At 41.9% G+C, this 17293-nt stretch overlaps 1 protein-coding gene across 2 annotated transcripts in view; it reads right to left on the bottom strand.

The window, feature by feature from the left end:
• The window catches only part of CRY1 (cryptochrome circadian regulator 1), a 38884-nt gene extending 24961 nt beyond the window's left edge, over positions 1-13923 (bottom strand). The window contains exon 1 of one of the 2 annotated variants that reach the window (XM_072870416.1): positions 13386-13923. In XM_072870416.1, coding sequence (XP_072726517.1) covers positions 13386-13543 — 158 coding nt within the window. In that variant the 5' untranslated portion in view covers positions 13544-13923. The remainder of the gene's footprint in view (positions 1-13385) is intronic. The other variant, XM_072870405.1, reaches the window with a different exon arrangement.
• Positions 13924-17293: the final 3370 nt, after the last annotated feature.

Genomic DNA, 17293 nt, shown 5'->3' on the forward strand with positions numbered 1-17293 from the left:
GTGATACGAGACTAACAGCCTCACAGCTTCTTAAATCTCTCTCCCAATGTCTTCCATTCTTTAATGTATATATGCTGTGTTTCTTTTTCTCTAATCCTCTAATTCCAATCTGATAAATCAAAGTCCTTATTATCTGACTTTAATTCCTTACATCTACTCTTTCCAAAGAGAAACTAGTTGAATCCATAAAGGAAAACCCAAGAGCAAACAAATGTATTTGCAGTGGGGACAGCTGGGGAAATAGGACCTAGAGGCAAATTACAAAACTAAGTTACTTGAGAGTACAGACATGCTCATATTTAAATAAATTTAAACCTCCTTATTCTCATGCACCCGAGTTCTCTTATTTAAATGAGCTGCTCATAAGGCTTGATGTAATTAAACCAGAGCTGGCCTGCTTTTTCTTCCTGCCACTGAATAAAATAGTTCGGCCATGTTATTTTCAGCAATCTAAGCTGTCCATGAGAAAGTAACAGCTATGGCTCATTTCAAAAGAGCAAGAGCAATAAGAGCGCTATAACAAGATACAGTCTTGCAATCTGATTCTGAAGGACAAATTTTATACTGCCCCTCATTTACTTTAATAAAACCCTTTTACTTTCCTTAAAGTGACCTTTTCAAGGCTATAATTACTGCTAATAAGATTTTGCACAGTTTTAAGTTTCCCAGAAATGAAACACTGTGTAAAATTAATATATTTCTCAATGACACTGTATAAATTGCAAGTCCATAAGGTATAATTCCATCATCTCTGGCTTCCCATATTGAAAAATCTATTAAACTAATAGAATAGAATTAACAATAGAGCTGAAATCTACTAGCAAGCACAGAAATTGGTAGAAAGTTTGGAAAAACAAACCCCTGAAGCTATTCCTGAAAACCTTAATTAAAACTGACTGGTTTTAATCTCCACGGGGCTTGCCTTATGGTGGTCAGACATTCAGCATTATCCTAACTTCCCGTTGCTACTCTTATGAACCAAGAAGGCCAAAATTTTCTGAACTGGTCTTTCAAAATTAGAATTAGTCATTTATATCTAAATACAAGGTAAACATGAATCAAATTGTTCAGGTTTTTGAGTAATCATCATGTTGAAAGAATCAACATTAAAAAAACCAAACCAAACATTAAAAAACACAAATAGCAAACACAGTTTATTAAGCTGCATGAGGCCAGAAAAATTCCACTTTGTCCCAAACTTTCCTAGTGTATGAGTAGACTAATGGAGGTAATGGTTCACTTCATGCTGCAGAGGCCTTCCATCTCAAAGTCTAGAGCTGATGAAAAGAGGTGCATGGAGCTCAGTAACATAAGCCCTGGTAAACAAAACTGAAATATAGCTCAAGACATAATAGATTAAAAAATTAAAATAACCACTAGATAAACATGCTATCTTCATCTGCCACAAGTGAAGCAGTTCACTGCAATACTGAAGGTCAGGACCAACAGAAAGTACCTCACTTCAAGTAATTAAATTAATCTTGGAAAGTTACGTAGTACAGTTAAGTGGAATATTCTGATAACTAGAAAGTGATATTCAATCATCTTTGCAGAAGTGATAGTAGTTTAGATGAAGAATTATTTTATGAAGAATGAAACCTTTATTAGAACAACTGTATTTTTATATTTTCCTCATTTTCCTGGTCTACCCATGCCTTTCAGAAGATGGGAAAGAATTACCAAAATTCACCTCCTGAACACCAGTCACAGATTTTTTTTATTACTTTGACTGTTGAAAGAATAAAGGTAGACAACTGGAAGATATCATCCTACACAGGATCACTTTATTTTTTTCCAGTTTGCTTGTGCCAGGATCAGAATTAATAGCAACTCAGAAGATGCAGACAGGAACACTGCCAATTTAAATGGGGGGGGGGGGGGGGGGGGGGGGGAAGGGGGCACACCAAGCCCACCTTCCTGAAGGTGCATAAACTTTGTTGGACACAAAGCAGTTAAAAGAAGACCAGTTGAATATCAAGACAAACTGTTAGCATTCCAGAAAAGAGATACTCCTAAGAAAGATTTTTTTTTTTTTTAAACTCCAAAGTTCTTTCTATAGATAAAAATGATAGGGGAGCATCTGTAGGCTCTGAACTCTGGAAACTTAATCACCATTGATAATATTATTGCTATGCAGAACCTTCAAGCAAGAAGAGGAGTTCCCCAGTAGAGGTCAAACTGAAGAAAAACAATCCTTATTTGCTTTAATCCCCATAGGTCCAACATCAAAGGGGAAAGACCAAAGGGGGGGGGGGGAAGGAGGGGAGGAGGGGGGAAGTCTAAAAAGTCTGCAGCTTTCATGACTACATGTCTCATAACCTGGTCATTTCCTTATACCATTTGTAAGAAGAACATTTCAATATGAATCAACAAAAATAGTTTCCTAAAGTAGGTCGTTGCTGCAGCAACCAGGCGGCTGTTTGGACTACTCCCTGCCACAGTGACCTACTTTTCCAGTTAATATGTAACTCTCCCTGTAGGAGCGCAATTCCTCCTTCCCTCCGGAGCGACTCCGAGAGGATTCCCGCACCACAGCTGAACTTTATTCCCAAGCAGGACAGAGAAAGGCTTCGAGCAGGTACAAGCAGCGGGTCGGTTCTGCTCCTCCGCGTCATATTTAGAAGTGCTGGCTGCTAAAGGTTAAATGAAACCTAATATGTGCTCGGAGTTCAAAAAGTACCAAGCCAACGTTCAAAACCGGAGGAGCTGATAAAAAATAGAAGGGGAAGACGTCAAAGAGAACAGCAGCTCGTGAACAACGTGTGCCCTGCCAGAGTCAACAGCTGGCAGCAAGCATCAGCACAAAGAAGCTGCTTCAGCACTACATCCAAGCACAAGCTAACGGACATAATCCTTTATTACAGGTCTAAATAACATTAAAACTGCATAAAAGAAAAACCCTTGTGAATGACAGGTAAAGCTAACAGGTTTTTAAACCCTATTTAACCCTGCACGGACAGTGGAGCGGGGACACACAAAGGTACCACACAAACCCAGGAAGTCACATTGACAATTACTTAATTTCCTGTTTACTGTTGCTGTTAATGACCATTAACCTTATGACAAAGCAAAAAAGATTACCAGTGCAACTTTTCATTGAACTGTATCTTAACCTCATGAAGAAAAAATATTATCTCTGTAGAAATAAGCCTACAAGGCTTCAAACGTCAATCACGCCAACTTGTGCATAGGTATTTTTTGATCAATTTATGCAAACCCTAAGTTCAAAAGCTTTCTTTCAAGGTAAGATTTAAGAGGCAAGCACAAGAGACTAACACTTCCAAGCAAAAGACAACTCATTCCAACAAAAGGCAAGCTATGCATTACCATATAGTACATCCTAATTAAAACTTCGGTTAACAGAAAGATTCTGACAGATACAGCTCATACTACGAAAGCAGAAAAACAAAGCACACACAGCAAAGCTCTCCAAAGCTTACCTTACCTTAAGTCTTCTTACAACTTGTAAGTTCAGTAGGAAAAATACTGGAATCAATGACAACACGGTACTGCAAGTGGAAAAGTTTTTGAAATTTCCCCACACACTTTCACTTGGGAACAAATCATATATAATGAGATAATTACTCCTGCAAATCCCACACTCTTCAAACAGAACAGCAAAAAAACCACAAACCCTAAAAATTATTTTTACTTTACCATTGCACTTGACAAGCTGTACAGCAGCAGCTGCAAAGGTAGGATTCTGGAAGAAAGATGGGCTAGTAGAAGATAAAAAATTGTAGAATTATGAAAAAAATCAGAAGAGCTGCTGCTGCAAGAGCAACATCTGATCACTAGTAACACTTTTCAGTTTGAAAGTGTGACCTCCAGTGCCAAAAACGCAAGCTCTGTTGTGCTGTCTCATATGGAAGTAGTAAAGAACTGGAGTAAAACTTCCAGTAAACGCAGCACTGAATAACTTTTCTTTGGCAAACTAACACAGTGTTTCAGAGTTGGCACTGAAAGAGAGGTTGGTGGAGTTACATTTTAAAGAAAGCCGAAAGCCAAAATCTAAAATGTAAAAAGAAGAAGATGCACGTTATCTCCGCAAACCCATTATTTTCTTCACGATTTGGAAGAAAAACACACTAGCTCTGAAATAAAGTACTTCTCACCAGTAAATTTATTGGCAACTAGCTTACAGAAAGGAAATTTCGATCAAATGAAAAAACTCTGCTCACTGAAAAGCACCAGGACTATGTGATCAGTACTAATCTTTATACAGGTCTCCTCAGATTATGAAAGCCTTGAAATAAAAGGGGAAAATATACCACAATGAAAACTGAACTATCAATATCCCAGCAATTTAAAACTTTTTCCTTTGTCATAAACTGATGAAACTACACATTAGAAGATGTTTCCAGGTCATACCAGTTAAAGAGTATGCTGGAATAAAGAAAATGAAAAAGTCACTCATAAAAAGTAATTTAAAGAAGCGTTTACAGGATTTGAGACATACTGCCTAGTAGCAGTAAACAGCAAACAGCTATGTTGTCTAAAAAGAAACACACATAAAACACAGTAAACTAGATCTTAAGCCTGCCACCTACTGAAAAATAATGACAGAAAGTCACAGGAATCATCCCTAGGCAACCCAAATAAAACAAATAATTCAGATGACATAATTTGCTTGATTACCCTCATTAAGACTTGGATAGTTTCAACTTCTTGAGTTCACTACTAGCAAGACTTACGAAAACAAAGAACAAAATCAAAATGCAACCTCCTCCCCAGTCAAAGAGCCTTCTGAAACCTGGATGGCAAAAATTACCCTGGAGAATACTTTATTTTAAATGCATATCTCAGTTTTACAGATATAGTCATGCCTCTCCCATGAGAGAGGAATAAGGAAAACAACAGTAAGCAATCTCTGCTAAAAGCTGTATTGTTCTCTTTTTCTACTTTAAGACTACTAGAAAAAAATGAGTTTGTTTATTCTCAAGAATGTGAAATATGAAGAGTAGGAGGAAAAAAAAAAATCACTTGATGCCATAGAATTTACAGGCAGAAAATCTGAACTCAGAGGAAACTCACAAGAGAACACAGGAAAGAAATATCTTAATCCATTCTTCAATTAATCCAATGTATTGGAAATCAAATAATTAGCTATTTTTAATGCCAGTTGCTCTACAAAATGGAGTCTCACAATTCTCTATACACTTCTCCAGTACTTCAGAAGTGCACAGATTGTGAAACTGAGATAAAGCTTGCCATGGTGTTCGATATCTTTAGTGCATAGCAAAATTGTAACTATGCAGGCCATGATCATGTTTTACAAACTATACAAGGCATGAGTAACAAGCAACCTACATTGAGTTACCTATTTATTTACTCATCTTTCTGATGAAAGTTGCCCTCCTATTTCTGTTCTTTCAATCATTATCTTGCCCCTCTCTCTAAACTGCAGCACAGTTTACCCTTTACCTACAAGGTAAGTAGAATATTGGCATTAAGGAAAAAAAAATAATTGCAAGCACTGCACTCCACAGGTTCCTTACTATAAAAAGTAAAGCATTTCCTAGGTCATGGCTTCCACACTTTGGATAGATAACAGATAGAAAAATCCACATTTTCCTTACAGGAGTTGTTCCTAAGTAGCCTGTGCTGTAGATACTTCATCTCCATCACTGAAGAATCAGTAATAACCTGTATTCATACTTCACAACTTCCCCATTTGAGCTTAAACAGATTTTTTTTTCAACATTTCTGGTTTTCATTTTGAAAGGATAGGAGTTTGTGTTCCAAAAGGAATCAAACTTGTAGTGCAAGAATTTTGCAGCCTTTACTTTCAACAGCTGTGCAAGAGTCACAAACATGCTAACGCTAAAAAGGAATGCCTGGGACTGAACAGGAAAGGAAATGCTTTCCTACAAATCAAGAAACACTGAGATAAAGTTTCAAAAGCAGGCCCAGAAAAATTCTCTACTTTAGTTGCAGGAGGAAGCAAAGCATAACACAAAAGCTCACCTGTACATGATATCACATGCCTGTCACCACAGAAATTAGACTTGCAGGACACATCCTGACCAACGTTCAACCGGAAGAAATCCCTTCCACCTCTGATAATCTGGACAGGCTCCATTCTATTGCAAGGAACTTGTTGCATTAGCACTTTTCAAAGAGATCATGAGCAACAGTTTGACACCTGAATTCACTTCTGAAATCCTGAGTATAATCAAATTCTTATTTCCTACCCAGGTTTACCAATATAGACTTTTGGACCTTTCAAATACTAATGCAATTTAAAAAAACAAAAGAATCAAAGTACAGAATTTAAGAACAAAATGCATATTTTAGGAAGCTTTGTTCACTGCAGCTCAACTACTGTCTAAACTAATGCTTATGTGTTAATTTTTATCTCTCCATTAGTAATTGGTATGATCTCAAATTTGTAACTGTTCCAAAAGCATAGATACACATGTGGACTTTTGCAACACCTGTCTCCATTTACTCACTTGAAACAGAACATGACAATATTGACCTCTTTTCCCCAGTCCTTTCTGGTCCACCATTCACCTCCACTAAACCTTTATTCCTGCAGAAAGAAACATTCACACACACAAAACTCCAAAGCAGTGAAAGCAAATGCTTAACGGTGACCTGAAAAATATATGGAGGCTTCAGGGTTAGAAGAACATTGCAATTATAGCTCACCTGTTGACCCAGATTGCAAAGAACTTGAAGGCCAGAAGTATATAGAAGCACACAAAGGAACCTTGCTCCACATTTAAATTGGAGTTCTGAAAATTTAAGTAAAATGTATTGCACCAAAATACCATAAAGTTCTTACCCCACTAATCAAATCCAATCCTTTCGTAGAGGTAATCAAAGGCACAGCTATTAAACCTGCTAAAATGTGATATGCAAATTACTAAGCCTATAAAACACAAAGCCACATACTCCCACACCACTTACACAACCGATTCATGCTCAAGATGACTTTTGCCTTTTTAGGTCACTATGGGAAAGTCACAAAATTCCCTAAAGCGAAGAGTTTCTTTGATATACAAATTAATACATCACAGACTTCAGTGTAACTTTTACACCAAAAAAAACAGCCGACTTGGTGGGCAGCTTGACCTTCCTTCTATCATGTGTTGTATAACTAACCTGAAAACCTGCCAGGCATTGAGAGGGTATGGAAAGGAATCATTTTGCTTGAAAATAAAAGGCTTCCATGCTGTAGATAAACTGTCAGAAACCAAAAAAGTTCAGGTGGTACAATGATGAACAGCTTTTTCTGCAATACTGGCATAATGAAATGTGTTTCAAGAGTATCTGTCATTTGTAGGAAAAAAGATATTTTCACAAACTGGAGGAAAAAATACTTTATTACATGGAAATAGCCAAAAGAGGATGACAATACATAAAATAATTTGCTTTGAAGAATTGATGCAGATTAATTGACACTGCCACATACTGATCAGTTAAAAAAAAAAAATCTGTATTCTTGATTGCCTAAAAAAAGCTGCTTTCACATTCACCACAGATGGTGTTTGTTGGGGGTTATGACCCTCTCCTTTTATGACCAGAGGAGGTAACACCACAAGTTGCAGACAGATTACCTGCCCCTGCTCAAATAAAGAATGCGATCTATTGATACTTAGGTAAAATAAAGCAAAAATAGATTTCTGGTCCCAAGAGAAGGAAGACAAATAATCCTACAGAGTTGTTTCAAGACTGCATTTGTCCCTTGATACTCAGTCTCAAAGTCCACACACTACTCTTACATATCAAGAACACTCTACCCAGATCTTCTCTTGATATCTCAAACCTGGAGATGAGTGTAAAACCAGGTCTCTCAAACCTCAAAACCTCTTAACCTGAGGAATTAGATTCCTTTAAGATCAATTTTGCAGTCAACAAGCAAATTGTATAAATGCTCACTGGAATTTTTCTGGCCTATAATAACTGCTACTTGGAAAAAACAACTTATTGAACACTTCGTATAAAACTGGATTTGCAGTACTGCCTGCTCTCTCCAGACCAAACAGTGCAGACTTCTTGTCCAATTTAATAATAGTTACATTACAGAATCTGTTGATACAAGATCATTCACCAAAATAAGCAACCAAGCATAGTGTAATTTCTCAGCTGGCAGTGTTATTTCTCATATTCTGACAGTTTGACAAAAAATAAATCGGGCCTTTCCCCTAACACAGTAAAAAGGCCGACACTTATTTTCAACAATATAACTTCAAAGGGTGTCAGCAAATGGCAAGCCACAGAAGAGACCAATAATCACCTTCCAAAAAACCACCCGGTGGTTACTACACACGTGAACAATGCAGGCCACAGTTATATGGCCATTTTAATCTGGGACAAATCCATACTGCCACTGAAATAAATGGTACCTGCCCTTCCAACTCTTGCTTCTTCACTACTACTACTGCAACCTTTTTGCTGGCACAATCTACCACAGAGTTAATCCCACCAAAACTGGTAACTAATCTCTTTCGGACAGATTGATAAACTAACCTGGTTCACCACAGGGCTGTGTGCTATCACGAAAGGGTGGAACCACCCCTTTCATCAACACTGCAGGATTAAAACCATGAGGACACACGTCAGTGTGGTTCAGTGACGTACTCTGTGAATCATAGGACTAGATCATATAACACCATGAACTAGAGAGGGAATCGCTGAACTGTGGGCACTTTTAGGGTAGACAGGGCTTTCTATGGAAGAAGGCAGGTGGGCAACCTAGGTGTGTGGCACTGGAGGGCTTCTGCAATCTAACCACCGGTACCACAGAACCCCCATCTAAACACACAGCTTCTGGAAACAAGTTACCACTCTTCGATAACCGGTTTTGAAATTTACAGATTAATCATCCTCAATTTAGTGGGCTGGTTGGACAAAAGTGCTCCAAGTTGCGCACCGAGCTAAAGTTGAAGCCACTCATTAAAAGGTATGACAGGTATGTCTACAACACAGCACAGGAATACTGAAATTCCCTTGCGGACCTGGTTACACCCTGGCTATGGTAGCGGAGTTCAGCACAGGCTACATACCTTGTGAAAGAAACCCTTAAGTATCTACAGAATACGTACAAAACTAATGTTACTCCCAAACTTGACGTATGTCTAGCTTTGTATATGAAAAACCAAGAGCCTTGTCTCTATTTATACTTTAGATGATTGGCTTGATGTTAAATATTTCATAAATCAAACAGATTTTCATCCTAAGTGCTACACCATGAAAACAAACTTAAAGGGATGTTTTTAGCAGGGAAGTCATAATTATTTTGGCACACTCCTTTTTTACATACCAAGCGTGTCACCAAATTTAACAAAGTATACTACACAAATTTTGCCTGCCTGAATTACAGATATGGTATCATTTAATACTGAAATCACTCATAGAATAATTCTATTGACAAACTTTCTTCACCAATGCCACATCCAACAAACAAGTCTCTATAGGACAAATAATTTCCTACATAACCTGAAACTGTAAGCATAGTTTCAAAACCAGATGCACAAATAGCAAAATTTAACAGATGCTACAGAAGGATGTCCAAGTATTAATTTTTTAAAACAAGCTTCCATTTCTATGAATTGCAGTGATTGTCCTGGAAATGAAACTTTTTTTTGCACAGGTTTTTAATATGCTTTAAGGTATGTGTTTAAAAAAAAAAAAAAAATCACATCTTTTCTTTCTCCTAAATCAATAGGACTATCTGCCATAACAACAGCAGCTAACTTTGCAGGATGTTGAACACATCAATATTCTCACAAAATCTACTAGATATACCAAACAAATTTTATTACTTGTTTTAAACGTGAAAGTTGTTCTCTCCAGGAATGATTAAAAAAAGAAATAAAAGGATTGGCAAGATTAGACTATCCATCTTTTTAAATCAATTGCTGCAAGTGAGTCTTTGAACTAGCGTATCAAAAACATACATACACACTCAAAAAAACAAACTAAAAAAGTAAATTATTAGCCAAAGTAAATTCTTATGCAGCAACTAATGGAATGTTTGCATTTCTTTTTAGGTATTGTGATCAATTGCCACTCTAGTAAAACCAGGGCTAAACGAAACCCTCCCTTAAATGATATTGCTAAACATGAGATCCCATTCTCCTTAATATGGAAAAGTCTGTGAGCACGTAAGAACACATTTTTTCATAAGTAGGTAATGGTTACTTGTTGGAGTACGTAAGTTACGTTCTTTGTCTACTCTGTTGACACAATTAGATGCATGCTAATTCTGGTGCCAGAAGTTTAAGGGCAATTGACAAAACTTTAAGAGAGTGTTAGAGCAATTTTCCATTTAGCATCTCCCTCCACCACTTCTCCATCACCTTTTACTGTGCCAAATAACCTCTCTCTCGCAAGCCTTGATCTGTGCATGACACTGGAAAACTCATTATATAGAAAAAGCATGTCTCAATGGAAGCACATCTTGATTTATTTGACAGCTTGAAAGAAGGAACAATAAGAAGAAACGGAACCAGAAAAAATGAAGTGAGTTGAGGCATGTTACGCAGCATTCATGATTTTAGAACAGGTAGGCCAAATGCCAGGAGAAAGGAGGTCAGTAAGACCATGTGACTGCTTAGTAATTAGACTTGCTCAATAGTGCAATTACACAAAAATATTAGTTCATGAGTGTTACATGACTGCTTAAAGAGAAAAGTCAATCAGAAAGCACCTATGTATTAAAGGCTGCTATTTGCCAGATTTAAAACACGTTTTTTTAAATGAACCATAACTAGTGACTCTGCAGAGGGACAGTATTACTTCTAACAAGAAACTAAACCTCCTGGTTTCTTGTATTCTTGCACCATTTTTTCTCATATCCATTTCACATTACAAGTGTTAGTCATACTTCGAACTCTGACAGACAAGAGTTTTGCCCAGGGCATCAGGACCGTAAACTCACCAGAACATAAACTCTCGGTTGTCAATCAATTCAAACTAAGAAAGGACCACTGTAAATTCACACCAAAAGATTACATTTGACTCACGTTCCAAATGCTGAAGGGCTTCTGCTCCTAATCTCAAATAAAATATCTTTGACTAATTCAACACCACAGGCATGTAAGCAAGGACCTTGCTGACAGTCATCAAGTGACCAAGGAGATAAAGTGCTTGATTATTAACTGCAAGTGCCGAATGAGACCAGCAAACCAAAAACCTGCATCGTAAGTCTTATGTATGCATACTATGAATGTGTGTGTTACCACTGGTTAAAAGCAACTCATTAAAACAGTTGGAACCTAAGATAGATTCATTCCAAGCTAGTAACTGTTCATTTAACTAAGAATTTATTGAGATCACTCTAATAAAAATATGGCTCTAGCAGACAGTTATTCTATAAAGTTCCTGTACTTTTAAACTTAAAAAAATCTGAAGATCTCACAAAACCGGGCTATGAAGGTAGTGAGATTTCCTACTCAAATCCACGTGCAGCATGTGCCTTGAGGGTATTTGAGTCCCAGGAGACTGTTTGAAGTGCTTTGGATACGGGAGTTGTAATTTACCCTTCTTCTGGGAGATCTTCGGTGGGAGGGGGAGGAGCACACAAAAACAAAGGACTGCAAGAAAAATGCTCCTCTTCATAAAATAAATAAATGAACCCACACCACCAAAAACTCAGCCCCTCTAACCAGCAACTAAAAAAAGATGGTTTTCTTCAAATGCAAAATGCAGTGCAGGGATTAGTTATCTTTTACATCGCTGAGAACACTGTTAAACCAACTAGCAAATATACCACACACAAATGTACTCAAGGACTGTATTAACTAATGATCATATTAAGTAGTCATTGAAGAACCAGGGCAGTAGCACTGAAGACATGAACCTCCTTTTGCTAGAATCAAAGTTCACATTTGTCTATCATTCACTAGCTCAGAGAATATAACCAAAAATGGTTTAGTATTTCAATTGCAAAACACATTAGAAACCTATGAAGTATTCTTAAGACATGTGATTTCTTTAACACTTAGACTTGCGCCAATTGCCCACATTCTTTTAAAACTTAAGTAGTTGTTCATGTTTCATCCATAAAACTAAGACCTCTGAGCTTTCTTTATAAAGTCAGGATTTGTTATTAAAAAAAAACCTATTCCCTTCAAAACAAACAAAAAAATTAAAAAGCCTCTATAAAAGAAATGTACATCATGAACCTCAGATAAGGGAAGTATCTAAATTATTATTCTTAAGTGGTATGAACGTTGTTTTTGGCAGTGAAAATGGAATAATCATCAAGTTAAAGTTCACAGAAAGCATTTTTAGTATTTCTATCTTCTGAAAACCAGAAATAGGACCATAAGGAAAACGCAAAATTTGAAAAAAAAAAACCCTCCAAAGTTGCTGGTAGAGTTATTTAATGACCTGGAATATAAATTATGAAATCTGAAAGAAATAATCCTTGAAGAGAAGTAAAAACTGAACTGAAACACGAAGTATCTCAACTTTGTCATTCTTCTATGACGTGGTGTTAAGCCAAGTTTCATTGTGCTTGTTCCATAATTAGGCAACTCTTCTCAGCATCACAGTCTGGACAGGCTAAACTCACGAGCATTTCAAGTTCCTGATGTTGGATGGACAGATGATACAAGAATGCTACTGCATTATCAACCCTTTTAAAATACAACTTTCAGATCCCTAGGGATGCTTTCAGTAATCTCACAAGATAAGTATGCACAGAAGCCCCACTAACCTCTGTGTTACTATGGCACGCATTTAGCATGGAAGTGTCAGTCACAACTCCACGGTAAAGTTCATTTTTGTATTAGGTAGGACCACACCTGGCTTGAAGGTGTAGGAATAGATCTGCATGCTCTGGAAAGGGACACTACCCACCCTTCCCTGCAGGAAAGAGATCCTGAGAAATTACTTTTGAACCAATCCGGCAGCTTAACAGTTTTTCCCAGAATGGAGTCACCCTGTGCCGGCGCGGGGCTTCTGGCTGCCCAGAGGTGCTGAGGTGAAGCAAGCCCTCCGGGCTGCTCCTCCCGGGGCTTGCAGCCGGGCTCCCGGCGACGCAGCAGCCCCACTCTCAGCTCCAGCGCGCGCGGGCACCGGGGGCCCGCTCGGGCACTGAACCACCGCCCTCGGGAGCGGGAACAAGAACCCCCCCTTCCCCGGCCCCCCGCCCCGGCCGGGCCCGCTCGCCGCCACAGGTTTCACCGCTTCTTTCCCCTCCCTCCCCAGCCGCGGCAGCCGCAGCCCGGGCCGGCGCAGGGGCTGGATATGTAACAGCGCCGCCGGAGCCGCGGGGCGGGCGAGCGAGGGAAGCCGGCCGCGGTGGCGGCCCAATCGGGCGGCGAGGGGAGGGGATGGCGGGGAGGCAGCGTGACCGCATACATAACGCGGGGATTAGGGCCCCCGCCGGCCGCCCCCGCCGGCCGCCCCCGCCGCCCCGCACTCACCGCCACCTGTTGATGCCCACGTTGGAGGAGCCGGCGAACCAGGGGTCCAGGATGTAGACGCAGCGGACCGTGTCGGCGCCCTGGATGCACTCCCGCAGCGCCGGGTTGTCGTGGAGCCGCAGCCCCTTGCGGAACCAGTGCACGGCGTTCACCCCCATGCCGCCGGGCCGGGCCGCGGACGCGGGCACTCAGCGGGAACCGCCGCCACCCGCGGGGCCGCTCATGGCGCGGCGCCGCCGCTCGGCGCCCAGGCAAGCAACGGCCGCCGCCGCCCCGCGCGGAGAGGGGGCCGAGCGGCGCGGGGTCCGCGGGGCCTCGCCTCAGGCGGCTCTAGGACCCGGCGGAGACGGCGGGGGCGGCCGCCCGGCGGGGACGCATCACCCCGCGGAGCCCCCGCACCGGGGAGAGCGGAGACGGGGAGCGGGAGAGCAGGATCCGGTGGTCGCTCCGGGGCAGCGGGGCCCCGAGGGAAGCGGCCGTCCGTGCCGGCCGCGCGCGCCTCGTGCCAGCCGGCGGCCACCGCCTCGCCGCTCGCCCTGTGACTCTGCGCCGGGCGCCGGGGCTCCGCCGGCCGCCCTGCCCCGCCCCCCGCCGCCGATTGGCCGCCCACCACCACGTGACCGCCGGCCCTCACGTTTCTGAAGTGTGTTTACTACCGGCGGAGGGGGGAGGCGGCGCGGGAAGGGGAGGCGAGGGGAGCGAGCGGCCCTGCTCCCGCGGCGGGGCGGCCGGCGGCCGGGGCAGCCCGCGATCTCGGCAGGAATCCCACCCGCCGGGGCGGCGCGAAGCGGCGGGCCCCGGCGGGGAGGGGCGCCGGGGGCGGAGACCGCGCCCCTCCCCCGGCTCGGGGCGGCGGGACCCGGATGAGCACGGGGCTCCGAGGAGGCTCTTGGAGGCGCCGATTCCTGTCAGGAGGCGCACGCGCGGCAGCCGCCGCGGGCGGGGGGAGCGTGCGGCTGCCGGGCGCGCGCCCGCTGACCTGTTATGTATACCGCCCTGCGCGTGCCCGCGGTGGGGGCTGCGCATGCGCGGCGGCGGGGCTCCTCTCAGCCCCTGGCAGCGCCCGCGGCGGGGCAGGCGGCATCGCGCAGCGCGGACGTGGCGCGGCCGCCGTCGCCTGTGGGCCGGGCCCGGCCCGGCGCGGCCGATCTCATCCCACCGCACCCCATCCCGCGGGGCAGAGGCCAGGCGTTTATGTAAGCGTCTGCGTAGGGAGCCCAGCCCCCGCCGGATGCCGGTCTGTGCGCGGCCCCCGCCGCCCACCCGGCCCGGCCCCCTGCCCGAGGAGGGAGGGCGTCTCCTTTCCAGTGTTACAAGATGCGTGTTGTTGGTCAGAAGACGGACCGTGTTTGTGTGGCTGCCCGCTGCAGTCCTGAGGTGGTGTGAAAAACCCTGGAACAGAACCGCTGAGCAAGAGGCAGAGCTGGCTCGGCCGCGCAGCCTCCTGCCGCGGGAGCTGCTGAAAGAAAACACATTTTCAAGCCAGTACTGAGCAGTAGAACGAGTTAAAATGGTCTCCCTAGCACTGTTAGTAAAGTCATTATTAGTGAATGGTGTATATCTAACGTCTTCTCTTTTTAATTACAGAGCTCAAACCAACATCTGCCTGCTGCCGACACAGCAGGTTTCCCTATACCTTCTCTCGTGGTAGCCACTAGGGATGGCTAACTGCTGAACGAGGCATCACGCTGATAGGATTCAGTAGAGCAATTTCAAGTCCTAACAGGGCAGCTTTAGCTGCAGATCTGAAAATAAACCTCCACCTGTGGATTGCAACTCAAATCTACAACTTCCAGAGTGTTCATAGACAAGCGGGTAGCAACAGCAAGAGGGGTTTCATTAGAAATAATGCCTCTCAAGTAAAAGGCAGAGGACTCAACGTCAGCAGTACTGACCTTTTTTGACTTCCAGAATTCCAGAGCAGGACAGTACTTTAAGAATTGTAGTTGCTCTTTCTACTAAAATATTTTTTCTGCTAAGATACACAGAAAGTAAAAGCAAAGTCAACAGAGACATGCATCACGTGTTTCCCTTCACGCTTTTCTTTCCTCACTTTGAATGACTTCATAAAATGTTATTAATGACCAAGGCGTGCTTGCAGCAAAGGCCCCAGCCGAGAACCCCAGCCGAGAATTTGGTTTTATACAAAATTTATTTCTAAAAAATGTGGAGGCCAAACTGTTCTTAAGCACTGACTTTAACAATAGCATAAATTACGAGTTTTTCAATTATTACTTTGTCATATGTAGAACATTGTATTCCACAGCTCATCATTCTGGTCCAAGAAGAACATAAGGCATCCTGTCATACACCCTTGCTGCAACTCACACCTGGAGTAGTTGGGTCATTGTAAAGTTAAGCATTGTTTTCTCAATTAATACAAAGTACATTCTTCCTTACTTGTTTTTTTGTTTTTATTCTTAAGAAATGCCAAATATTTGGTGAATAATTTTTGAAGAGGTAAAATAGAAAAAGAAATCTCTGTAGTTAAGGACCACTTTCACCCCAAATCCTTTTAATTCTGTATTTTTTGAGCACATTGAAGAAGATAGATTCCTTATTTTCAAGGAAAGTCACCTCACAATACAGTTTTTATTTCAGACTCTTAAACTGCTTTTTCATACACCTTATGTTCCCTGCTAGCTCCTTACAAGGCTGCAACACTGAAGATGGCCCTGAATAAAGTGCAGCATCAACTGATCTGCCTTCTTGGGAATACTGAAGTGGAAGCAGCCCTCCCTCACTAGACCTTACGGTTTCATAAGCAAATTGCAACCATGAGAACCATCAGTCTATAAGCCGTTTGTCGCTACAGACTAAGTAACAACTATAATATATCATTAGCATATCGTTATGTCAAAACACCATTCAGCTCTAGCCATACCTTCCATGCTAGACGGTTTGTTCTTGATTTAGAAGTGGCAGGATGGTGAAGAGTATATTAATTAAAATGTCAAATCTCAAGGGAAGAGTCTCTCCAAGTTAGTAGAAAAAGAAAATAGAATCACAGTTAATCAAGGAACTTGTACAAGTAAACCTCACTACTCTGTTCTCTTGTGGATAACTTTCTTAAAGAATGTTATTGCTAATTTAGCTAATTTAGCCCAGACTGTGATCGCAAAAATCAAGAGAGTGGGGAGGAGTTAGAAGGGAAAAAAGATAACATGAAGGCATGAAATGACAAAAACATAAAGAAGCAAGTATACGATACCTTGCGTATTACAAATTAGAAGTATTTTTTAGGTACATGTTTTTAACATCATTGTATGTCATTTATAGTCACAAACATTGGTAACTGTTCTTGAAACAGCAGTTATGTAGGAGACCGAGCCTGAACTGGGTTCATAGAGCACGGTTTCTTTCTGTAGCAGCTCTCTTCTTCATTAGATCTTTTTCGCAGACCTAATACAGACTGTTGAAAATGTAGCTGACAAAAGAAGCGTTGCCAGAGAGAACAGTACTGATTTTCACTCTCTGAAGGATGTGATTGTGTAGACCCAGAGTTAGTTTAAAAAATCCTAACATGCCTAGAAAAATCTTTCTAGTCTAGAAATCATTTATGTGTCTCTGCTGATTTGTTACTCTAAGTTTAGAAGAGAAATAAAGTAGATACAGCTGAAAAAAATAAGATAGAGGAAGATGATTCTCACCATCACGTCTAATTTAACTTCTGAAACACCACCAGCAAAACGCTGTAAATCCAATGACTACATATGTGAATTTTATTCTTTTGTTCTGTAATAAGTGCAGTGATCATATGGAAGAAGATATACTGATGTAAGACAAGCGTCCCAGCATCACATCAGGGTTGGCTCTCATCCAGATTTGATCCCGAGGAGATTGTTTAGGGCACTGCTTTCAGAAAGAGTAGAAGCGTCTTCGCAGAGATGAACACGCTTGGTGTCAGG

Source organism: Ciconia boyciana, chromosome 1 (genome assembly GCF_034638445.1).
Source record: "Ciconia boyciana chromosome 1, ASM3463844v1, whole genome shotgun sequence".
Taxonomy (NCBI): domain Eukaryota; kingdom Metazoa; phylum Chordata; class Aves; order Ciconiiformes; family Ciconiidae; genus Ciconia; species Ciconia boyciana.